This window comes from Argiope bruennichi, chromosome 9 (genome assembly GCF_947563725.1).
Source record: "Argiope bruennichi chromosome 9, qqArgBrue1.1, whole genome shotgun sequence".
Lineage (NCBI taxonomy): Eukaryota > Metazoa > Arthropoda > Arachnida > Araneae > Araneidae > Argiope > Argiope bruennichi.
Window position 1 is genome coordinate 8,009,908 of NC_079159.1, and position 26,161 is coordinate 8,036,068.

At 31.5% G+C, this 26,161-nt stretch overlaps 1 protein-coding gene across 1 annotated transcript; it reads left to right on the forward strand.

Annotated features, from left to right (window-relative positions):
* The first annotated feature begins 1,844 nt into the window (after positions 1 to 1,844).
* Positions 1,845 to 25,854, forward strand: LOC129983963 (acetylcholinesterase-1-like). Its single transcript, XM_056093695.1, has 5 exons — positions 1,845 to 1,893; positions 14,017 to 14,570; positions 17,948 to 18,259; positions 21,621 to 22,251; positions 24,868 to 25,854. Exons 2-5 carry the CDS (start codon positions 14,042 to 14,044, stop codon positions 25,013 to 25,015), a joined length of 1,620 nt encoding a protein of 539 aa, XP_055949670.1. The 5' UTR covers positions 1,845 to 1,893; positions 14,017 to 14,041; the 3' UTR covers positions 25,016 to 25,854.
* Positions 25,855 to 26,161: the final 307 nt, after the last annotated feature.

Here is a 26,161-nt window from a genome sequence, read left to right on the forward strand (position 1 = left end):
ATTTTGGTCTACCCATTCTTCTGGCGGCATGTCCGAAAGAACATCTTTGGATGCCAGTCCGTCTATGAACACGATATCCAAAAACGATAAAATGTCGACGGGTGAAATTCGTCACATGGTATTTGCGATGAAATTATAGATTTGCATTAAATATTGAAGGAAAACCATCAAAGGTAAGTCTACCTGTCTACATGGATGAAACTTATGGTATGATCGTACAATACTTACCAATACTTACATATTAACTGCATGCCATTGCCGAATTTTGTATCAGCTGCATGTCATTGGCGGACATGAGCAGATTTTAATTAAAAAAGGAAAGAATCTTTTAAAATATGGTAGGGATCTTTGAAGATGGCATACAGTTAACACAGTGCACTCCCGAGTATCCGGCCTAATGTGGCGGAAGGGCAGGCCGGATAACAAAAAAGCCGGGTAAGCCGAAGCTCTATGAACTCCTTTCTTTGCTCACCAATGCCAGAAGTTTTTACACTAAAACTCACTGTTATAATTCGTTTTTTCTCACTTCTTATTAAGTATTAAGCTCTCCATTAATCGCAAGCCACGTAGAATGTGAAGGCGTCTCGACAAGGCGAAGCATAGAAACAGTTGCCGGTTAACGTATCGAGTTAGAATAGAAGGCTTAGCGGGAAGTTTATATATGCTTATACAATTGTGGCCAAAATTGTGGACACTTTTGAAAATCCGTATGTTTTCTAACTTTGCATGCTTATAGAAAATGTTACTTTTCAGAAAATGCAAACTGTTATATATCATTTTAAAGGAAATTTAACGCTAATTTCAACACAAAAAGCAATATTCAAATATTTGCAATATAAAAAAGTTATTCGTACTTTAATCTGAATAACAAACACAGTAATGAAGTGTAATTTCTAACTTTCTTGACAAGTCACTGTTCTTGTTCTGGGAACCAATCAAAAGTTAATAACTGCCAGCCGAGGCTGACATCATGTTTACAGTTAGAACAAGTCAGCACTGGGCTTTTTTCTGTATAAGGAAGACTGTTTTTTATGCAACCAAATTGCAAGGTAGAAATTTTGTTAAACTTTTTAATATATAGTTGGAATTTTTGAAGAATTAACTCCGAAAATACTGTGACGATCAAGAAATTCGAATTCGATCCTCAAATTTTAAGCTTTTTCGAGTATGGTAAAGATCATTCAAAATTATGACTGTAAGTTTGTTCGCGTTGGTGAGTTAGGTGGAAATTCCTTGGGACTAATCAATGAGGACAGTATTAGAGTTAGAGTCAAGTTTTGCACCAAACAACCGGTAATTCTGTTTAAGTCCCTATCCTTTTGTTATGTAAACACTTGCCTGAAATCGTAATATAAATCACAAATTGACAAAAAAAAAAAAAAAAAAAAAAGACAGTGAACACTGTTTTTATTCCAGTTTTTACCAGTGTTCAAGGCAAAGACTCCCTGCATATTAAACATTCCATAAGCAGGCTAATTTTAAAATACAAATAATGAATAAGCTAATTTTTATATCCAAGTGTCTTTTTTAGGTTTAATTAATGATCGCAGAAAATTTATTAAGTTTCTTAATGATTTATTTTTTATGAGAAGTGGTTGTCACGAAATGGAATCATTACAAATCTTCAAAGACAAAAAAGATAAATATTTGCTTACTCCACTATTTTTTTAAGCAAAACCCTACCATTACTTTAAATTTTAGACGGTTGTGATCATTCAGCTTGAAAGACTATAAAATATTTTTAATGCGAATTCTTTTGTAAACAGGTTAATTAATCAAAAATCCTCTTCTTTTTCTTTTCTATAAATATGGGGAAACTTACGAATTGTTTGAATACCGGTTTTCATAGATGGACAGAGAAGTTTAAATTCACAATTCTTCAAAATAATAGGGGTAAGTAAAATTTTTATAATTTGCTAATCCTTTTTTAATTTGATAGATTTCTTAATTACTCTTGATTATTAAAAGACAACGTCGTGGTGTTTCGGAGTTTCGCGGTGTGACAATGGGGTTATGAACACCTCCAAGCCATAACTTGGAATAAGAATAGCAAGTATAATTTCTAAGTGTGATGGAAAGATTAAAATTCATTGAAACTAGTTTAGACGAGCACATAAAGCTCTAACGTCATGAAATTTGGTATAATTATTAAATTTACTGTTATGATATAATTACTAATAGAAAAATATTTTTATTAGTTATGGAGTATAGGAGAACTTTAATGGATTTACGTTGCATGTCCCTTTTTATTATGGGGATTGATTTAACCCTTTAAAGGGCCATTTTTTTTCCTAGTCATATTATGTTAAATATTTTTAGGCTTGAAATTAGAATAAAAAAAAGGATTCATTTAGCTTATTAGATAAATTTAATTTGATTCATTAATTAATTTGGTTAATTAATAATTAAGTATCAAATCAAGACACATCATTTTGTGTAAAATAAAAGACTAAATAAGCATCTAAGTTTCTACCTTTCTAAAAAAATGTGTCAGAACTTATGCCAACCTACATAAATTCATACAAAGATTGATAAATTTGGTGGGAAGCACACTTCCCACGGCCCTAGAAAGGGTTAAATAACTATTTTGATTAGTTATTTTTGGAGAAGTCCAAAAAATTTCACGCGTGTTGCTCATCGTATCTATCTAAGGCCGAAGCAAAAATAATTTTGAAAAAACTTTAATTCACCAGATTATCAACTAACTGAGTTAGAAATTGTCTGTCTTTTTACGGACGGAAAATTAACGTAAATATTATCTATTGCAGCCCTAGGTCTTTTCCTAGATCTGGAATTGATTATTAAAGGCGACAGACCACGAGAAAATGATTCCTCATATCTGGTCTATTAATAGATCCTTTTTAGTAGATTTTGCTTTTAAGGCAATTCTCCACCCCCCTAAAAAATGTCTCATAATGACATCCCATTCCAAAAATGTTTGTTACCTTTGGAAGAATTAAAAAAATTAATTAAATAAAAATTAATTGAATAACTTTAGAATTATTCATCAAAGAATTAAAAATAAATAAAGAATTAAAATTTTTAAAAATCAGAAAATCGGCAAATGAATGAATGTTAAAAGACAAAAAGAATTAAAGAAATAATTAATTACTTTTTAATTTGAATTTCATTTAATTAGTTAATAATTAAAAAGAAAGTAATTAGGCCGGATACGACGTCAGAGTAATTTGGGGCCAGCGCATTCATCTATTCAGTAAAAAAAATTAAATTCTTCAGTGCTCACGCCACATTATGCTGATACAGATATCCTGAAACAGACGACGATTTTCAAAAACACATAACAAGAAAATGGTTAAAAAAAATAAATAAAAAAAAAGATCTTTTAGCAAAATCTTGAGACAGGGAATAAATTTTTTCTCCCATAGTTTTTGGTTTTAGTTCAAAAAGTTATTGAAAGATAGCGCTGTAGATGGCGTCGAAACATGTAAATAAAGAAATAATTAAAAATCACAACACAATTTTTGAAATATTTGAATAAATGGAAATCACAGTACTGTATATTTGAAATGTCCACCATCAGCCGCAATCACATGTCCGAATCGCAGGATGAAATCGGTAGACATTTTCTGAAAAGTGATCGATGGAATGGCTGCAAATGCATCACTCATTATTACTTCAAGTCCTCATGTATTCGGGAATCTATCTGGGATGCCGCATCCTTCATGTGACCCCCCACCCAAAAAAAAAAAAAGAAATCGCAAGTATTTAAGTCTGGTGAATACGATAGCCATTGTATTTATTCCCTTTCCTTTGAAACATGGGTAACTTAAAGCAATTACACAGTTATCAAAATACTCCTCTCGTTCGTTTCGTTTGAATTTCTCATACAATTGCTTTATTGTATTCGGCTTCGGACCCTTAGAGACTTGGAATTTGCACTGAAAGATTCTTCTTATTGTAGTAACACTCTCCCTCAGTCGGTGGTATTCCAATATAAGAAAAAACTTTTTCTTTAACGAATACGTCATGTTCAAAATCCTACAGTTTCTATGCCATGTCTATACTTCATGTTCAAAACTTTCCTACAGAAATGCTGTTCAGATCTCTACTGCTAATCAGTCACAGAACACTTGTTTTAAAGTCAAAACAGTAACCCCTTCTGAGGCTGAGTATTTTCATGATTTGCTTGCGGGCAGATCGATAAAAGAGATTTGCATCGCCATCTATCGATAACTTTTTGAACTAAAACGAAAAACTGTGGGTGGAAAGAAGTATACCCTGTCACATGAATTTGCTGCGAGAATGGTTTTTCTAACCTTCAACGTTTTCCTGATATGCATTTTTGAAAATCAGCAGTATATTTCAGGGCACCCTGTACCATATTCTTGATGAATACCATGGCAAAAAACATTCCTCCATATAGTTAAGTTCAATAGATTCAAATAAAATAGTAAGTTCAAGCCTTTTCCCAAAAGTGTGACTAGATTAAAGCCTTCTTCCATATTCCGCATACAACGTTTACAGAAAAACGCATTTGGTGCTTATTTGATAGCATTATTGTCGAGATTTTCCAGGGACACTGAGTAATTTAAATCATCCTTTGGTGCATCATTTGACGCTCATGAATCCAGAATATTTCAATCTCTTACAATGAATTGTCATCTTGTTTATTTTTAAAACGAGCTGGAATGATCCTCACCCCCCCCCCCCAATTTAAAGAAGGTGTTATCACAGAGAACGCCTTTCATGACATCAGCGTACAATAACTACGAAATAAGAATCTTAGGCGTGAATTTAGAATTTTTGATGCATTTGTAGTGAATAGCTTATAAGCCAGTTAACAGCAACTCTAACCAAGCAATTGCTTTTGTATCGTAATCATGTTACTGGGCTGCAAACCACAAGGTCCCAGGTTCTATCCTCACTCATCTCAATCCGCCACAAATCTATCGTGTAATCCTAGGCGAGTGCGTTATCGATTCATTCGTGACATGCGATTAATAGTAGCCAAAAATCGAATTTGTGTTTTAGACATGTTTTTTTCTACCGAATGTACAAACATTTGATGAAAAGCTACTCTTGTAGTGACAAAATTACATACCAGCTTTGATATACTTGCGCCATTGCATTTTCGAATGATCGCGTTTACATGTTTCTGAAAGTACAGACCATCATACAGTCAACCACTCATTGGATTTGGCTTAAACTTTGGCAGGTGTCTCCACTATAGATGAAAAATCTGTGTACCGAATTTTATTCATCTAGCTCTCTTCATTTTGTAGTTACCGTGTTTAGGGATTGCAATACCGTGATACCGAATACCGGTATTTCGAGCCATTTGTACAATTTTGTGATACCGGTATTCACAAGTTTAAATACCGGTTTTTCGGTATTTACTAGAAATTTTTAAAATTGTCTCCACTATATGTTCAGGTATCGCGAAACATAGCAAAATAGTATACGTTTTTGATTTTATGTCTCCCTAACGGGTGAAATTAATTAGATAATGAATGGCTTAAATCTAAATGAGCGAAACATGGATTATCCCTGAAAGAAAATATTGTAACCATAACGACTGATGGGGCAACAATTATGAAAAAAGTTTAGGAGTAATAGATGTATTATATCAAAAAAATAAAGAACAGAAGAATATAAATACTGTGGATATAGAAATTTCGGATTCCAACTTTGAAAAGAGTAAGAGTAAGAGTGATATTGACAATGAAGATAATGACAAGATGCCAACTATATCAGCTCTACTTCCAATAAAACTGACTATTGAGGCATTATGTCTGAGAGATTCGATTTTTTAACAGCTAATGCAACAATAAATTTCATGTTGCAGTCATTGAAAGAACAGCACACATCACTATCTGAAGAATTATATATTACATTGAAAAATCGCACAGAAGATAGGCATACCGAAATAAAAAATTTCTTATGGTATTTACATAATTATAATAATTTTAAAAATGAAAAAGAAGAAAAAAAATAACCAATTCAAAGCTGATTAAGTTTAGAGAAATTTTTCTTAAAATTTTTTACCCACAAACCTATCCACATTCAGAAGAATTCGGTTCAATTATCGAAGATTATGATCCCGGTATTAAGATTTAAAAAATACCGAATACCGGTATTGAAATTTTGAACCGGTATTGCAATCCCTAATCGTGTTAAACTTATATTAGAACAACCCGACAGACAACTTCCTTTTAACAAATTTTACTCAAGATTTAATAGAAATCTAAAAATTCGATGTAAAGATAATAATCATAAAGATATTCATTTCACGGTTTAATTCTCCTTTTTTCAGTTATCTTTGTCACAGACAGCAGATATTTTCTAAAAAAAATTTTTTCGAGTTCAAGGAGGTCTAAAATGGGCAGATTCGTCAAAATCTCAAGTTGAATTTTTGACGATTACAATACTTTCTTTGCACTACATATACGAGCACGACCCCCTATCCTTGCTGCATTGTATTTAAAACAGGTATATGTTCAAAAATCTTAAATAAATAAGTAAATCCTAAGCAAATAGGCCGAAACTAACAGTTCTTTCAAATCTGTCTTATATTTTATTATGTCACATAATCAAAAAAAAAAAAATCTAGAACTTAATAACATATTTTTCTGTAACTTCACTGTTATATGACGCTTTAAGGGAATTCTTGAAATAGCCCCTACAGTAGGCTAAAACACTGAAGTTTAAAGTTTCATAACTTGGTTAGTTTTATTCAAAAATAAAATTGAAGCGTTTTTTGATTAAAACGTTAGGTGTCAAGAAAATTTTACTTAATACAATTATTGCGATTCAGAGATTGCACAAAAATTCTGATTTCGCGACTGTTTCAACATTATGTTTATTGATCAATCAGGACAAATACTACTGTTTTTACTTCTTTCAATGCATTTTTCCAATTCTTTTTTAAAAGTTAGAATATCGATATTAGTTATTGATCCAAGACTGAAGCACTATATCAAAATAAAAGCACCATCTTGTGACAACAAACTTTATAACGATTATAAGCAATAATATTTCGAAAAAATTATTTAGATCAATTAATTAATTATAAAATTTAATAAAATTCTATAATACTAGTTATGTTTGAATTCCAGGGACAATTAATAATGTAAAAATAGCTATTTAAAAGCTACTTTGGTTTTATTTATGAATTATAAAACCGAAAAAAACTTATCCCTCTTTTTATTTTCTGCATGCCATTTCTGTCCTTTAATTTTTGCTGCAATTTTGACAGCTAAAACTGCTTTTAAACATGCACAATAAAACTAAGCCTGATTTTCAAAATATAATTTTTAAAATGTTACTTAAACTTGTGGTCAAAAAAATCATAAAAATAACATTCTAATGATGAAAATTTAATAAAATTGCCTAGAATTCATTACCATGTATTTTAAATTTTTAAGTAATTTTAAAAAAAAATCAGAAATCGATGAAAATGATATTATTGAACAAAGGAATTTTAGAACATTTAATGTATAATTAATTAACAAATAAAATTGTTTTCAGGGGATAAGTTTCAACATAATTTTTAATAACATCAAATGTTTGGATAACTCACTAAAAATTAATTCAACACGTGATTACTGATGGTTTTAAGGTCAACAGTTCTGTCATGTTGGCGCTAACAGGAGCAATATATAGGTTTTCTAAATGTACACTGAGTAATGTGTAGCAAGTTGTATATTTATTGTTATTTTATATTTCCGACCTTCATCTTGATGGTTTTCAAATTTCATGCTTACAGATTTTGATACAATTTATGAATTTTTCTAGAACTTTATGTCAGCTTTTAATGAAATACAAGAAAAATTACGTATTTCTATCTCATTTTTACTCAGTCATTTTAACTTTCATAATCAGTATGACCTATAATATCTATACCAAGACCTGTCAAAATGACGGCTTTAGCAATTTTAAACTTTATAATATTTTATGGCACATCTAATCAATGATGGACATCTAAGCGTATTTATATTCATTTATACATCGATAACATATATTTCCTGGAAACATTTGAATTGCGGTTTTTATATGAAATTATATTGATTGGTCCAAAGTGTTCGGCGGCCGTTTATAATGGAATCTATTTTATTCCGATTATGATTCAGTTTAGAACAAAAAAATTCTAAATGGATATCTTACAAATGCAAATACAAACTGATTTTTCTTGTTTTTTATTAATAGTTAATGAATTATTATATAAAATGTTGTTTTTGTTAAATTATATTCTTTTATTTACATAAACCAAGCCAAAAGTTACTATGATGATCAAAACCCCGTCAATTTGATGGGTGTGGTAAAACTAGATATATATTTAGAATCGGTAGTTCTAATAATGTCTACCACTATAAGAAATTGAGATAATTACTAGCCTCTTTTCATGGCTATACTCTTAATTCATCTCCGTCGAATTCTAGCAAAAACTGCACGCTAGTAAAACACAAACAAGTAATTGATTTCGTCTTTAGCGGAAACTTTAAACTTGTATAAGAATTTCCTCGAGCGGAAAATCCATTTCTCAAACCTTGTTGTCATTTCTGATACTTTTAAACGAAATTCTTCTGCAAATTCAATACCGGGGAATGATTTCGTGCTTAAAACTTTTGGAATTTGCCCTTCAGACACGAACAGCTACAGAACACTTCCTTTTTATAATAGATATTTAATAGCAGAAAACAAAGAAATTAATAAAATGTGAAAGTTACGAAAAAACTTGCAGATGAGGTGATGGCCCGAATGAATTTTATAAAATTCTCATTCAGTCATCTTTTAAAAACAAATGGAACTTAAACATAATCGAAACAGATGAAATGAAATTTTTGCAAACAGCCTCCTAACTGGCTTGGATTTTAAGTAAAATATCGCATTAAAAATGTATTTTTTTGTTTCTGAATTTTAAAGGATATAATGCCACTGAAATAAATAAATTTTTTTTAAAAAACCTAAACAGTACCCTTTTCTTTAAAGAAATAATTCAAAATAATTTTTAAAAAAAATTGAAATCTGCTATAGCAAATTTCAAGTTATTATGTGAGAAATTATTTTTTAAGTCATGTGGTATCAATCCAACAGAAAAACATCACGTTCTCACATGACTCATATTCGCAATCAGCAATATTTAGAAAAGTGATAGTTTTTGACCATCTCAAAATCAATCGAGTTTTAAAATTTTTTTTCCAGGCCAGAATTTTTTTTCCCTTGAAAAAGCTGTTTAAACCGGTTTTAAACAATTACGTAACTATCAGATTACGCATGCGTCAATATTTAAAAAAACAATGTTTTTTTTGTTTGTTTTTTTTTTTAATTTTAAATTTGTTCGAACTCCAAAACTCTTTCTCGGAGCCAGATTGTTTTCTTTTTAATTCGGTTTAAACTGCTTTGGAATGACCACGTGATTACAGTATTGCGCAATCGTCAACTTTTCGAAAAGCGATGGGATTTCCCACCCCCCATCTCAAAACCATTCCAGCTTCAAAACTTTTTTTGCCAGCTGGAAAAATTAAAAAATAAAACCAATATATATATATATAACTTTCGATACCACCTCTCGCTGTTTTGCGTTAAATTTCCAACTTCTTCTCAGTGCTTCTTCAGGTGATAACTTCTTACGACCCTGTCCTTAATTTGCCAGACAGAAAATCGGGTACATGGCGGCCATTCGCACCAAGTAGTAACTTTTCGTTGGCTTTAAGTCGCCAGATGCGACAACCTTCTTTATTATTTTCTAATAACCCTAAAAGCTAAAAAAATGATGTCTCAAAAGCAATACATCAAAAATTTTCCGCCCGTGCATTTTGAGGTGTCAAAACCCCCAAACCAAAACACCATGTTCTCACTTCATAATATTTATGAATAAATAATGCAATTAACAATATATAGAATATTAATTTTTTTATTGCTTATAATAAATAAAAAACTTAAATCCATCAAATGTATTTAAAATTTTAAATAAAATACCGTATTAAAAAAAATTTATACTAAGTATCCAGACATAGCCATTGCTTAATTGGAATAGATGGAATAAATAATTTCATTGTTTCCCAAAATAAGTTAACTATTTCAGAAAAAGCAATTAAAAATGTAATAAGATATATTTTAAAATTTATTAAAAGTTTAAACGAATGTTAAATATATCATAACTGCTCATTTACGAGATTACTTATTACTAATTACTCTAATTCTCGTGAAAATATGAGTCATTTTTAATCGTAAGGTAATATAATTTATCATTTGATCCTTGCGATTGGCAAATTTCTATTAAATCCATATGTAAGTCTCATTATAGCAAAATATGCTATTAAAAGCTGACAATTCATCCCAATCAATTAGAGCAAACAATATTTAGAAGAAAAAAAAAAGAATAATTTTAAAGATAGAAACCAAAAGAATGCTGATTCTAAAAGTTTTAAAATATAAATTTTTTTGCAGATAAAATCTTTAAACCAGATAAAATCTTAAAGAATTCAAATTGAGCATTGAATCACTAGCATTGAAGACATTGAAGGAATAGCATTGAAGCATTGAAGGAATCTTAGGGCTTGTGGATCCTTCGCGGTAGACTCCATGATGAGGTAAAAAATTATTGGTTCGTGGTAATTCATCTTCCACTACCCTTTCCATGTGACCAAGAGCTTCATATTCCTCAACGAATTCAGAATAGAGCTTTTTAATATGTGGGGTTTTGTTTAAACTTAATTAAACTGCCTAGACTGTTTCGCGCTATTTCTTTTGATTCACCTAACACAGGGGGATTCTCCTTTATTGGCATTTCCACAATATATCTACCTTCCTCATTGCGTTTGTATGTTTGCTTGAAATGTTTCTCACAATAAATTGAATCTTCACTTAAAGAAAATTGATTTTCATGTAATGTTTCAACTTGCCAAAATCGTTCCATTATTTTTTCTAAATTATCATTCTGTGTAACAAGACCACAGAATTTATGATTAAATTCTGACTCTCCTTCTTTTGCAGAGCTAGCAATAAATCCGAAACGCGAATTCAGTAAAATCAGATTATCTGAAATATATTTCCCTGGCATTAATATATCAAAAAAGAAAGAAGCTGAAAGTAATATATCAATTGCCCTTTGACCTTGCATAGGATCAGCCAAATTGAATCCATCCGGTAAACTTTGTTTTTCTATTTTTTTATTTATTGAAGGAATGCATTCAGTAATTTTTGGAATGACGAGCAACTGAGCTATTTTGATGTATGATTCATCGCTATTTGAAATCTCTGCAAACATTTTTGAATGTAACTGACTCGTTTTTCCATTGATACGGGAAATAGTTACAATATTTTTATATTTTTTGAGCTACTTTATTCGCGACTTCTGTAGTGATAAAGGAATTCTGAGACCCAGTGTCACAAATGCCTCGTAAAGGTATTTTCTGACCAGTAGCGTTTTTAATAGAGACAATAATGGTAGGCAACATAGATGAATTTGCATTTTTTGTTTTCCGTTGATCTTGCGAACAGAGAGAAGGAGATATTCTGTTTGGGCTAATTCTTTTGAGTTAGAATCGGAAGTATTTTGATGATTACTAGATTTATTTGTTGAAGCTGGTTGCTGTTGTTTTTTACTTCTTGTAAAAGAATCATTATGAAGAAGGCTATTATGAAAGCCAGAACAGATCTTACAACGGTGATTGCTGCGACAATGATTCGTTTTATGAGAATCTGATAAACAATTAGTACAATGCGTACCTTTGACCATACTTAGTCTATATACAGGATTTAATTTTAAAAATGCTTCACATTTAAATAAAGGATGTAAAGGCTTATTACATGCGATACACACTTTCTTTGAATCATTTCCTACAAAAAATGAATGTGATTTTTTATATGATTCTTGTTGCGCTTTTGATTTTGCGGTAATGCTACCTTGAATGTTTTCAAGAAGACATTTTTTTCTCTAAAAATTCAATGAATTCGCGCGATGTAGGTAAATTAGATAACATCAAAGAAAGTTCAAATTGTCTTCTTGATTCTCTGTCTAGTTTTTTCATCAAAATATTGATCATGTATGAATTTCTAAAGCTATTATATCCTTGAAATGACTTTGAACGCATAATCGTTTATTATCAAAACGTTCTTTCAGAGAGTTTTTCAAACTGGTATAGCTCTCTTCTATTGTCACTATTTCTGCGGCTGCACAGCTAAGAGTTGATTTTAAATAATATAACTTTTGACTTTCAGTCAATTTATCATTATTGTCAATGATATTTTAAAATTCTGCCAATCTTGGTAATGACCAGAAAACTTAGGCAGCGGAATTTCAGGCAGTCTGAAACTAATGCTTTCTGTTTTGCTTGATGATTCATTAGAACGAGAATTACAGTTCGAAGCAGAAAAAACTTCATTATTAGAGGCTAATATTTTCTTAAGGCTTATCTCCAGTCTTTCAGACTGTTCTTCCAATTCTTATAATTCGGAATCCTTGGCTGAGATGAAGTATTCTATCTGTTCTAGGTTTTGTTCAATCTTGAGAAGATTATCCAGTTTAGTTTGATACACTATAAAGTCCTTTGAATCATCCGTTTCGATAAAAGAGTTCAGCTTTGTTAAAGAGGATTTTATACTACCTCTCCTTCTGTTAAGAGAAATGTTTTTGGTCTTTGAGCATCAGCCATGATTATTTTTTCTAGTAATTCCTCCGGTTGCACGGACCATAAATATGGTGAATCGAAGTGAGCAGTGGACTGTACTTTTGCTTAACTTCTTTATTTACAACTATATACATTTTTGCGGTGAGTAGTTCATATAATACATGGCTGATTGCGGTTGGCTTTGTTAAGCCTTACAAACTAAAGTTGTTTACAGCTTCTGCGGGGGCTGGGGAGCCGATGCGGGTCAACCTTCTAATGAACCCCTGTAAGACTCGACCGGAAGGGCGGGTAAAGGAGTTGCCGTAATTTTAAGATTGCCAAGTTCGGCGTTAAGCTACATTCGCGTGAACAATCGCGATGCCATCAAAATCCGAGGGATTCCATGAGAAAGATTGTTCATGAAATGGGAATAAGTGACGAATCAGTGCGGCTAATGGAAAAAACAGAGCTTGGACTGACGCCTTACAAGTTTCCAAAAATTTAGCTTCCCACTGAAGAAAACAAACTCTTGCGGCTCAAAAGAAGCCAGAAACTTTTGAAACGAGCCACAAGTCAGCTATGGAAGAGATTCCTTTTCACTGATGAGAAGCTTTTTACCGTCTAATAAACTCATAACTCCCAGATCGATAAGATTTGGTCTGTAGACGCTCCAAGGACCTCGGCAATTGTTGAACATCGCCAACATCAAAGTCGGTTATGGTCTGGGGTGAAATTTGCGCAAGCGGCAAAACATCGCTGATTTCGTGTGGATGAGGGCGTTAAAATAAATCAAAAAGTGTACCAGTGGGACATTATAGAAGCTGCTGTACTTCCGTGGACCAAAAAGACCACACAAAAGTTTGGTCTTTCTAAAGCAATCGCTTCGGCGGGAATGGGATAGATTTAAGGTAGAAAACTTGAGGCCCATTAATGAAAATTTCAATAAGCGTTTTCCCCTCTGAATCGCTGCAAAAAGTTGAAATTTATTTATTAGTAAAAGTAATTATTATTTGATATATTTTGTTATTTAAATTATTTTTTAATAAAGCGCCGCACCCAGTAAGGATGGGCTTTCTATAATTAAAAAATGCATATCTTTTTAGGAAATATTGTTTCCAAGACGACAAAAATCTTCAAATTTCAGTATGTGGCAACTGCTTTTTTAGAAATTTGCAAAGTTTGGATACATTTTTAAGCACTATACCAGTTCATAGGCAGAAGGAAATTTTTAAATTGTGACATTTCTGCTACCAATGAGCCAGAGGATAATCGCAATTGTCTTATTATGTACGAATTGTGTTTGGGGGTGGTTGTGTTTAAAATCTTTTACTTTTAATTCCGAATCAGAAAATATTCTAAGATATTATAATATATATCCACTATAAGAGTGAAAGATTTCTCTAATTTTAAGCCCATTTATTTTCACATTTTCCCTTTTTTTTAGACAATCCAGCATTCGATAATTACAGATGAAGATTAAAGTACTTTTCATATTAGCTATAACATTTGGATTTGCAATTGGTTGCCATGTGTACACACCTTCAGGGCACATTCAAGGCTTTATGAACGACGTCCATGGAGATCCTCTGGAGGTATATTTAGGCATACCTTTTGCGGAGGCTCCAGTTGGAAATCTAAGATTCCAAAAACCAAAACCTGTGAGGCCATGGAAAAAAACCTTGGATGCCACCAAGTTGCCACCAGCCTGTGTCCAGTATACGACATATCCTTTTCCTTGGGCTGACTCTCTGCCAGGCAAAAGTGAGGATTGTCTTTATCTGAATGTTTATGTCACTGTTGATGCCGAAAACCGAAGTAATTTGGCAGTTTTATTCTGGGTCCATGGAGGAGGATTCACTTTTGGATCCAGCCGGTTGGAAGTTTATGATGCGAGTGCACTGGCGGTCCATGGAAATGTAATTGTGGTTACCACCAATTATCGATTGGGCATTTTTGGATTTCTAACTTCTGGTACGGAAGATGCGCCAGGAAATGTTGGTAAGACCAATTAAATAGGAAGATTCATTTTTCAAATTCGGAAGAACTTCAGGAAAGTAAACTCCTGAATATAAGGTCGTTACTCGCAACATCTCTTCTAAAACATTAAAATTAATTAAACATTTAATCTCTCTATGTAAAAAGCATTGAAATGTCTCAAATTCGCCGTTTAATTACATATAGTTCCTTGGAAGAATTTCATTTCAAATTAAAAGACTTACTGTGAATAATGGTAAAATTATATAAGAAATCAAGTAAAAAACGGGTGATGAATTAAATAAATTTTATTTGTAATTTGAAAAACAATTCAAAATTTTGTAGTAATTTAATTAAAAAATGAAATTAGATTATAAGAGTGGCTACGTTACATAAAAATCAAAATTCAACAGAAACAAACAGCAACTTCTTTGCAATCGATGAAACACTAAAGATCTATTAATTAGAACTGTATCGTTCTATAGCAGATGACGGTTTCTCTTGTCTTCTAATATATAAACAACTTTCAAATTCATTTATAAATTAGGGCAGGATCACTTTTTTTTCGTTGGAAAGAATATTCTCCGCAGTTATAAAGTATATCAATAAAAATTTCTATTAAAATAGATCATCTTTGATTTGATACGTGTATTGATTTCTGAAGACGCTTATCTCAGAAATAATTTTTTTTTTTTTTTTTTTTTTTTTGTAATTGATATTTAAAAAAAAAATTGTGAAACAGATGAAAACACTGAAATAAGAGATCAATGATTTAAAATCAAAGTGTGAAGGTGCTTGTTTTCATGTTGATGTTCTATCAACATTCAATAAAAATACCTTTTTCTCTCCTTAAACTGTATATTATCAAAACATATTCATGAATCCCTAAAAAAGAAGTGAACTTGCTTCGAACTGACATCATCTATATTTATGCATTACCATTTCTCGTGTGACCTTTTTATACTTAATCTGAAATGCAATAGAGTTTCTTTTTCTTGTCGCGTTGCCTGTTTCAGCCCGAAAAATATACAAAAGCGAAAAAGATTTCTGCTACTACATACGCACTTGTATGTTGGAGTAAAGATTAAAATTCATATTAGATTGATGCTTTTATTCATAAGATTTTAATGACATACAGGGCATAAATGAATACTAATACAAGATATTAAACATCATATTTTCATGTGTAATAATTTTGATATTGTTACACATAATATAATCAGTGATATGTGGAAAAAAAGAAGAAAAAAAAATACCGAAACTCAACTTATATTGTTAAGGAACCCAAAATCAATATAAAAAAATGATCTCCCCTCGCTGTTTCACGTTCATTCCTATTTTTCCCCCTTTGCTTCTTCGGTCGATAACTTCTTCCAACCCTGCCTTTTATTGGCCAGAAAAGATAATCGGGTATATGACGGATATACGCGCCAAGTTGTTACATTTTGTTGGCGATAAGCCGCCAAATGTGACAACCTTCTTTATCATTTTATAATAGCCCTAAAAGCGAAAAATGGATGCCTCAAAAGCGATAAATCACCAGTTTTTTGCCCATGCAGTTTGAGGCTACAAAAACCACAAACTAAAACAACATCATGCTCTCACATGATAAAAATTCCATTTTTCCCCCCAAGAGTTTTGAAGTTTTAAATAGTCAATTGTGCTCGATACAGCATTGACGAGTTCTTTGATAGTTTTCGCTCAATAGGGGAGGAGAAAATTATAAATTAGCTACAACCCCAATAAAAAAAAAGATAAAACCTCAAGATCTTAGTACCAATGTGAAGAAGTTTGATTTACCATTCTAAGTGTTTATCTGTACAAACAATGCAACGTAATGAGAGCTCCTCATTTAAGTAGACTATGAGTATGCAAACCCCAATGGAACGGCACCCCATGTTGTTGAAAGACAAGATTTGTGCTATCCACATATAGTTGCGGAAATAACTATATTATCAACAGTTAAGAGATATTAAAAATGAAATTCAGAGCATCTTTCTTTACTTTGAGGTATTAATATTTATACTATGAATAATGGTCTTGAAAATATAATTCTTTAAAATCCGGTCATTCTTTCAAATTTGGCCAAAATTGGTTCTTGCATTTATATATGCCAAAATATTGCAAAATATCTGCCATAAGGCTCACAGGCAGCGCCTTTATTACCCAAATATACAGCTATATTATCTGGAGATAGAATTCATTCTTTCAGAAGGTCTAAATCAAATTTTTACTAAGGCAGCGCACAGTTCCATAAAGATAATTAAATTTATTAAATCAATGTTACAAAAAATATAAAATTCTTTAAGGAAATAAACGTTTTGAATATTGATTTATTATTAAAATCTGATGTTCACTGCCTCGTTTCTCAGCTGAGGTTGCATCGTTATAGACCACGCCGCAGAGTGGCGCTGTTCAGATAACGGTGCGTCTGCCCATAGGAAGTGAGTGTATTCTTCAAACTAAAAATTGGGAAATATCCTCTATATGATCCTCTCAGATAAAATAAATATCATAGAAATAAATATCTCAGATAAATAAAAATTATAGAAATGATAAAGGAATATTTTAGATTATATGAATCAAGTGACAGTGAACTGAAATTATTTTTTTTTAAAAATTGAGCCTGTCTTGGTTTAATTTGGTTTGGTTTTGAGTTTTTATAGAACAAGAGCCAATATAAATGTCATACTGCGCCAAATAAGTTTATTTCATAGTTTAATTCAAAGTTTAATAAAAACAGTTTCTATTAAAATGATACAAAAAATAACCATTGATGAGAAACTACAAAAAGTCTTGACAAAACTACGATAATGAGTTCAAACTGAAGATTGAAATCTTATAGGGTTCAAAACGACACAAAAAGATTCTTATGTGGGTCCTTACCAAGTAACAAGGGCAAAGTCGCTGCTGCTGTTTTGAAGTAAAACAAGCGCTCAAAATATAAACATTCAATAAGGATATGATAAACTGTTACTCCACGATCACAATATGGGCAAGTTGGCAATTGATCATTTAATAACAGATGTCTATATGTGAATCTGACCGATTCTCAGACGAGTTCGAACTGTGTCATGTTTTCGGTTATTTATAGAAGGCCAGTTTTCTATGACAGTCTTACAAGTACGAAGCTTATTTAGAGTTTCCGAATTCCACTGAATTTGCCAGCTGAACCTGTCTTATTAGTAAAAAATAGACATCCATGTGATTCCGTAGCATCCACTCAGATTATCGAATAAATATCATGGAGACATTATACAATATCTTATGTTAATAGGGATAATTAATACAAAGTCCTCAACTCCAATTTAAAAAATTGCTAAAGTTATTTTTTTAGTTGGTATACAGGAAATCAAAAGGAAGTGTAAAGTACTGAGTCGTATTTGTTTGTTTTATTTCAGGCATGTACGATATAGTGATGGCCCTGCAGTGGGTGAATGACAATATCGAGTCATTTGGCGGCGATAAGAACCGAATCACTTTGTTTGGCGAGAGTGCAGGAGCCATGGCCATCAGTTTGCTCTGTACTTCGCCACTCACTCAAGGTCTGTTCAGCAAAGCCATTTTGGAGAGTGGGACATCCATATTTCTGAAGTCCAACCAACTGAAACCTAATCTGGCACTCACTCAGCGCCTGGCCGAAGCCGTCGGTTGCGCGTCTCAAGTTCAAACGGTTGAGAATGATCCGCAATCTGTCGTTAGCTGCCTAAGAAGTAAAACAATAATCAAATCATTTGTTATGATCTTTATTATTAGGTGCTTTCATGTATTTTAATAAGCGACATCTATTGATAAACATGCCAAGTATCTATATAAATGACAGTGTTTTTGGGTTTTTACCAATTTATTATTGCTTTATTGTTCTTATCTTAAAAGTTTTACATTTAGTATTAATGAGTTATTCAGTGTATAAAGGCCCCAATCATGGAACGCTCCAGATTGCATTTTCGACATTCATTACTTTTTTTGTTCGATTTGAAGAAATCTGCTGCCGAAGCCCATCAGGCACTTTTAGGAACATATGGTGATCCTGATCCGTCATGTCCCAATGGTCGGTTTTGGTTTCAACGATTTAAGAGTGCAGAATTCGATGTCAATGACAAAGAACGGTCTGGCTGACCAAAAAAATTCGAAGACAATCAATTGCAAGACTTATTGGACGAAAGCGGGAAAAGTTGCAGAAAATAATGGAAAATATTTTGAATGATATATATCGTACCAATTTTTCTCAATAAATACCTTTTTAAAGTGAAAAAGTGTTCAGAATACATGCAAACACCTAATATAAAATTTATTAAAATGAAAAATCGATGAGGCTAATGATAACTCTTCTGTTTTGACATGCAAACACCTAATATGAAATTTATTAAAATGAAAAGTCGATGAGGCTAATAATAATTCTTATGTTTTGAAGAAATTTATCACAAACTGAAATTATTTTCTTAACTTTCCCACGAAACTTTTACGGGACTTTTATACAATAATATAGATACGATAAAAAAAATACCTCCCCCCGATAAATTATGTATTATTATTAACTGAGTGATAAAGATAATAAAATGAAATCTTTTTCAAAATATTTAACTTATTGAAATGTAATTTATAAACATTCATGAGTTATGAAAAATAAGTTTTATGCGTCATTTTTTTAGATTTCTATCATATGATGCAAAAATAATTATATTAGAATTAAAAATTTTATTAATTTTAAAGGGTAGGGGAAGGAGTTGTTAAACCTATCAAAGGAATTTTTTCTGTGAATAAAAAATAGAATAAAAAAAATTCCGAGGTTTTTCGAACATACGTTAATTTTTTTGAAAATGACAAAGTATATTTCTTCTATGTATCTTTGCAAATTTCGATCAATTCACTAAGCATGATTTGTACCATATTTTGTAACACTTCCTTAAATAAATAAAAACAATTTGAAAAATAAGATCTTACCCGTAAAAGATTAAAAAAAAACTTTGAATGAACAGAATAATTAGAAAATTTTACAGCTTTTAGTAAAATAAATAGAAAATGTAATAGTTCTGAGTAAAATAAAAAAATTTATAGCTTTGAGTAGAATAAATAGAAACTTTTATAGCTTTGCATAAAATAAATAGAAAATTTTATAACTTTGAGTAGAATAAATAGAAAATTTCACGCCAGTTATAAAACCATATGTACCATAACGATGTTAGCGTCTAAAAATCATGATCCAAGGATTTTAGTTCCAGTTTCGCTTTCAGCGGTAACCGGAAATATGCGTTTGTTAAATCTGAATTGGGCCAATTTTTTTAAAAAAAAACGTCAGTCTACTGGTGTAGCACAATTTAATTTAATAAAACAAACATAGATTTTAAGACTACATCAAATCTATTTTGGGAAAGAATGTGCAAGTTTGTGCCAGTATTTCTCTCTCCCTAAACATCCAAACCAACAGAGCAGGAAGATTTTTGACCGCTTTATGCCTAATAAGCCTCAAAACCACTTTGATAGATAATTTCACGATGAAATCGTGTTTCCATTCTCGCAACCTGCAGTCGCGAAGTTCAGACTCTAACAAGCTCTTTTATTAGAGTAGAAACCTTTTAGACCAAGCGTCAGCATGGTTACGTAACTGTTATTTAGACTTACAATATCCAACCTTAGTAAACTTCGAATAGTTTCAAAATGAGAAATGGGTGCATTTTCCTTCAGATAAGGAAAAAGCTATCTTTATCTTGTTATGAATAATGGTTTTTTTATTAATACACGTGTGAAAATATATATTTTGCTAAATTATTCCAATTGTATCATTTCCCTCACAATACCACAATCACATGACAAAAGTAACTGCTTATTGTTATCTCTACAGTGTGTTGTCTCACACTTTTCTGTAGCACCACACATTCCTTTAAGATAAACAATCAATTCCAAAATTAAAATTAGTAAACTTGGCTTGAAACTCACATAAACTTGAACTTCATTGTTTTTGTGTCAATAAATTTTCTATTATTGAAATCAAGGCCGCTCTTTAGCCAAATGGACCAACAGCTCCCAACTGGGCCCCAAGCACCAGAATGTTATTGACCCTCAATTCAATTCAATGATATTATAGGAGCGTGATTAAACAGAACAAAGGCCCTGTACGCCTTTTCAGCGGACGTAGAATTAAAGAATTTAAAAACCTATTTTTTTTTTTTTTCACTTTCTAGTACATAAAATAGATAAAAGAAAGATATTAAAATCCTCACTAAATTCAACCTCAAGAGTTTGATTAATTTCCCCATTTAGACCTCCCTCAATCAGAAAAATATGTCATTCTTTAAATTTAGTCTATCTAATACAATAACTCAAACCCAAAGATGAAATTTAGTTTGTAATCATAGTACAAAAAAATGCAGACAGCGATTAAATTTTTAAATTATATCTGTTTGTGTTTGAGCATGGTAACTCAGAAATGAACTAGAAAAATCATATATATTAATGAAAGAATATAGTATAGATTAAAGGCAAAATTAAAAATAGATTAAGTTCTATCTTCATAATTGTAAAGCTGTATTGTAGTTTAAGTCAAACTCAAGAAAAACAATGATTGCCAATCTGTTTGCCCGTGAATATGTGAAAATTACAACTGAATAATGTAACGGAATTAAAAAAGTGAAACTTCTCACTAAAACTCTAGTTTTGCAAGAAATTTTGCTCCCTAATAGTAAAAAAAGAAGAAAAAATGCTTAGACAGTTTGTTTTCGCTATACTGCGAAGCATAAAATACGTTTTATAATGTAAATATATCTGAAAATCGAGGAAAAAAGTGCTTCCACTGCTTCTTTTCTTAATTTTAAATCGTTAGACTCTTAAAACATAAAAGAAATAACTGTGACTAGTTTCCCCCCCCCCCCTAATTGGGTCCCGCTGCTCTAAAGGCTGCCCTAGATGGACTGACATTTTATGGTCAAGTCAAGTTTGGTGTTATTGCATCAAGCATATAGTGAAATAAAAATAGCCCTAATTGTAATTTCAAAGTTTAGTTTTACAAACTCATTTCAGTACATCTATAAAAAAATGTACTCCATGCCTTTTCTCTCCTTCCTTTTTGCACTTTAGGCAAAAAGGCCGCCCACCTTGCTCGTGTCCTTTGGTCATTTAATCCAACAGCAACGGCCTCCTTCTTCCCACAGTACGGAGATGACCTGATTCCCAGAAACTTCCTGGATGAAATGCGTGAGGGCAACTTTCACAAATTCCCCCTCCTGATCGGCAACACCAGAGACGAAGGATCATTCTTGGTTACCACAGCGGAACCTGAAGTATTCGGATTCTTTGGTGATAAGAATCCCATCATCAACAAAACTCACGCGGAGAACATGATTCGAAGTATTTTCGGCAGCTTTGATGATCCTGAAAAATATGTTAAAAACTATTTAGGTAGTGTACCAGGCGATGACTATGACGCTATCAATAGGCAAGTTTACACTGCATACGGGGACAGCTATATTTTGTGCGAGACAGTTTACTTTGCCGAGAGTTATGCTGATAGAGAGAATGATGTCTACTATTATTTGTTCTCTCATAGACCTAGGAACTCCGTCTGGTCACCTTGGGCGGGGGTGGCACACACTGAGGAGATCCAATTTGTCTTCGGGCGCCCAATAAGAAAGCCCCTGCTTTATGAACCTGCTGAGGTGGAACTGAGCCAGAAAATGATTGAAATCTGGACAAACTTTGCAAAAAATGGGTAAGTTATTATTATATTTATATTTCCGTAAGAGTAATAAAATTCATCATTTTGTAAAATAACGAGACAAGGGACAGATAGAATCAGTTAAAGTCTTGAACTCTGTTTTAAAAAGTAATTTCATAGAACTCTCTGTTTAGGAGCAAAATGACACTAGTCATAAAATAATAACAACAATGTTAGACAAATGTCATAATTGTATTCAATGAAGTTTAATTAAGCGAATATGCAAAATTATAAGAGATTTAAAACGTTGAAATGATTTGGACACTGAATATTTTAAATTATCTAAAAAAAAGCGTAATGAAATATATAATAGAATTTTACTAAACATTCGTCACAAAATGAAAACTATACCTAGCTTCACAAAGATATTGTCGCAAAAAGGAAAATCTGAACATAGTTAGTATGGTTGAGAGGTAAAATACGAGCTTGCGAAGCGCGAGGTCCGCGCTTCAAATCTCAGCCGAACGACATTACATTTAAGGTTAGACTTTAATTTAAATTTATTGTTATTCATTGGTTAATGTAATAGAAGCTCCTAGAACTTTCTATAAACTTCTATAAAATTCCTGATTCTTCTGTGAAGATATAAATTTGGTGTTTTCACAAACAGTAGGATCATTTTTCTTAACCTGCTTGTTAGGAGTAGCTTAAAGCGAATAAATTTGATATTGTATTACTTTGTGACATGTTATTTTTTTGCATCTTCGTGACAATATTATTTCACAAAGTAAAACCTAATATACTAAGTAATTAGTTATATTAGCGATGTAATAATACATTGAATAAGTAATTAATTCTCAAATTTATTTAGTTAATATGAGGAGTGCTTAATTTATCACATATTTTATTGATTTCATGCATCGTTTCATAAATAATTTTCATCTAATATCAAATCCTTAATGTTTACAACATTTTTTTCCCTATAATTCCTTTACCTAAATCGATACACGTCGAAGAAAACCCTATCAAAATCTCATTGTAAAACTATTGAAGAGAAACATTTTGGTTTCTTTTGCTCTTCTGTTCTTGTGTCGCGATATAGACTGCCGTATTTCTTACCTCTTATTCTTTGTACGTAAATTATGTCTCCCATGCTGAAATAAATTAAAGTTTCAAAATTTCAGAAGTTCCTTCATATCGGCCACACAGTTGTTAAAATATGTTTTACACATACAAAATGTAAATTATTACTTATTGTTGAATAATCAACAATCAAATACAAGTAAGTCATATGAATTTCAGACTGTTTCAATGAATGTTTTTGCAGCTGCATTGATCCAACGCTACGCTTAGCTAATAATGGAGCTGCAAAATATTATTAGAAACGTTCTAGAAATGATTTGCTGAGTTACTCGAAAAGTACATTCAGTCGAAGAAAAGAATATAAAAATGAAATCAAGAAAGGGACTTCGAACCAAAAGTGAATAAAGCTAAAAAAAAAAAAAAAAAATCGAACCGAAAGTTAATAGAGCTTAAAAAAAAAGAGGGGGGGGGGGGCTTAACCGTTACCAACTGAGTAATCGTTGCGAGTTGCCACGGAAATTGATGTCCATATCTTACAGAATAATTATCTTACAAACATAATCTTAAGATCCAAAAAAAGAAAAAAAAAATTTTTTTAATGATATTAATTTTATTTTTGCACAATTTTTTAAAATTTAAATAATATTTCATTCATTTTGATACAAGTTTTTTAAATGCTATGATGGAATTTAAACTCATCCATCAGAACACTTAATCACGTGTTTTTACTGATAATGAATACAGTAACAGGATTTTTGCTCCCGCTGATATTTCATAATAATTCTCTTTTTAATTTGCAGCATTATTATTCAATTAAATTCATGTTTTTTCGGTCATATTAAATAACAAACAGAACAGTGGGTTATATATATATATATATATATATATATATATATATAAAGAAAATGCATTCCATATTGATCGTTTAGCTTTCTAAATAATATGGGGAACAAACTGGTGGGCAAAGAGGCTAATTTTAAAAATTACAATTATGAAATTGATTTCCCTTTTAACACCTTAAAACTTAATACATTTAAAATGCAATCAGTTTAGTGACATTTTTGAAGTTCATTATCATGTGAAAACATGATGCTGTTTTAGTTTGAGATATTTGAAGCCTCAAAATGCACGGGCAGAAAATTGACGATTTATCGTTTTATAATTTTTCGCTTTTAGGGTTATTGGAAAATGATAAAGAAGGTTGTCACATTTGGCGACTTATCTAGAACAAAAGTTACAACTTAGCGCGAATGTCCGCCATGTACCAGATTATCTTGTCTGGCCAATAAAGAGAGGGCCAAAGAAGCACAGAGGAGAAAATGGGAAGTTAAAAAAATTCTGGCCTCGTGAAAACTTTAGAATTCGATTGATTATGAGATGGTCAAAAACCATCAATTTTCTAAATGTTGGTGATTGCGAAATATGAGTCATATGAGAACATGATGATTTTCTGTCGGATTGATACCACGTGACTTAAAAAATAATGTTCTGATCTTGATAACTGGAATTTGCGATAGCAGATTTCAATTTTGTTTTCTTTTGCCTTATATATAAGGGTTTTTTTTAATTATTATTTTTTATTTACAGGGTCCCGAGCGAATCTTTTGATTGGCCAAAATACTCCAAGGAAAATCCCACTTTTGTTCATATCGATACAGACTTCAAGGGAGACAATTATGGAACTGGTCCTCATCTTGAAAGCTGCAATATTATGAGAGACTATTTTGGATTTTAAATTTTCATTCATGCTGTACTACGAGATACATATAATGCATGTTCTTCATAACTTATCATTGCTATTCAAGAATTTTACTGCTTAAAGTTTCTGTGCAATATTTGGAAATATTTCTGTACCATTTTGAACTTTCATATAAAATGGTTTATTACAAGGATCGCATATATCGAAGCATCACAGATTTTTATTTTTAATAGAAAACTTTGATAAATATGAGAAAATATTAAAAACAGAAGAATAAAATATAGACATGAAACAACTGGCATTTGAAATAATGAGTTAGACAATAACAAAAAATGATATTTTTATAAGAATACATAAACAGTTGAATTAATGAACCTAAAACTACCTTCTAAATGTACAGGTCTGCATTAAATTTTGAACCCAATTTGTATATCAGTCTATAGCATCGTAAAAACGATAATTTCAAAACTCAACGAATTACATCAATGGAGTTTGGAATATGATCTTGGAATTAAAACAACTATTCCTTACCAAATTTAGTTTCAGTCGGATGATAAAAAGGATCCAAAATACATGTATGGCTTCTTCCTTATATTACCAAGTATAAAACACTCATGTGTAGGAATAAGAAAATAATTCTGAACACACGTGGTACCTAGGGATTGCAATACCGTGATACCGAATACCGGTATTTTGATCCATTTATGCAATTTTGTAATACGGGTTTTCACAAGTTTAAATACCGGTTTTTCGGTATTGACTAGAAATTTTTAAAATTGTCTCCACTATATGTTCAGGTATCGCCAACATAGCAAAATAGTATACGTTTTTGTTTTTATGTCTCCCTAACGGGCGAAATTAATTAGATAATTAATGGCTTAAATTTAAATTAGCGAAGCATGGATTTTCCCTGAAAGAAGATATTGTATCCATAACAACTGATGGAGCAACAGTTATGAAAAGAGTTGGAAAGTTGATTGGTACAAATCAGCAATTGTGCTATGCTCATGGAATTTAATTAGGAGTAATAGATGTATTATACCAAAAAAATAAAGAACAGAAGAATCCAAATACTATGAATATAGAAATTTCGGATTCCAACTTTGAAGAGAGTAAGAGTGAGAGTGATATTGACAATGAAGATAATGACAATGTAATTATTGAAGAAGATATCGCTAATGA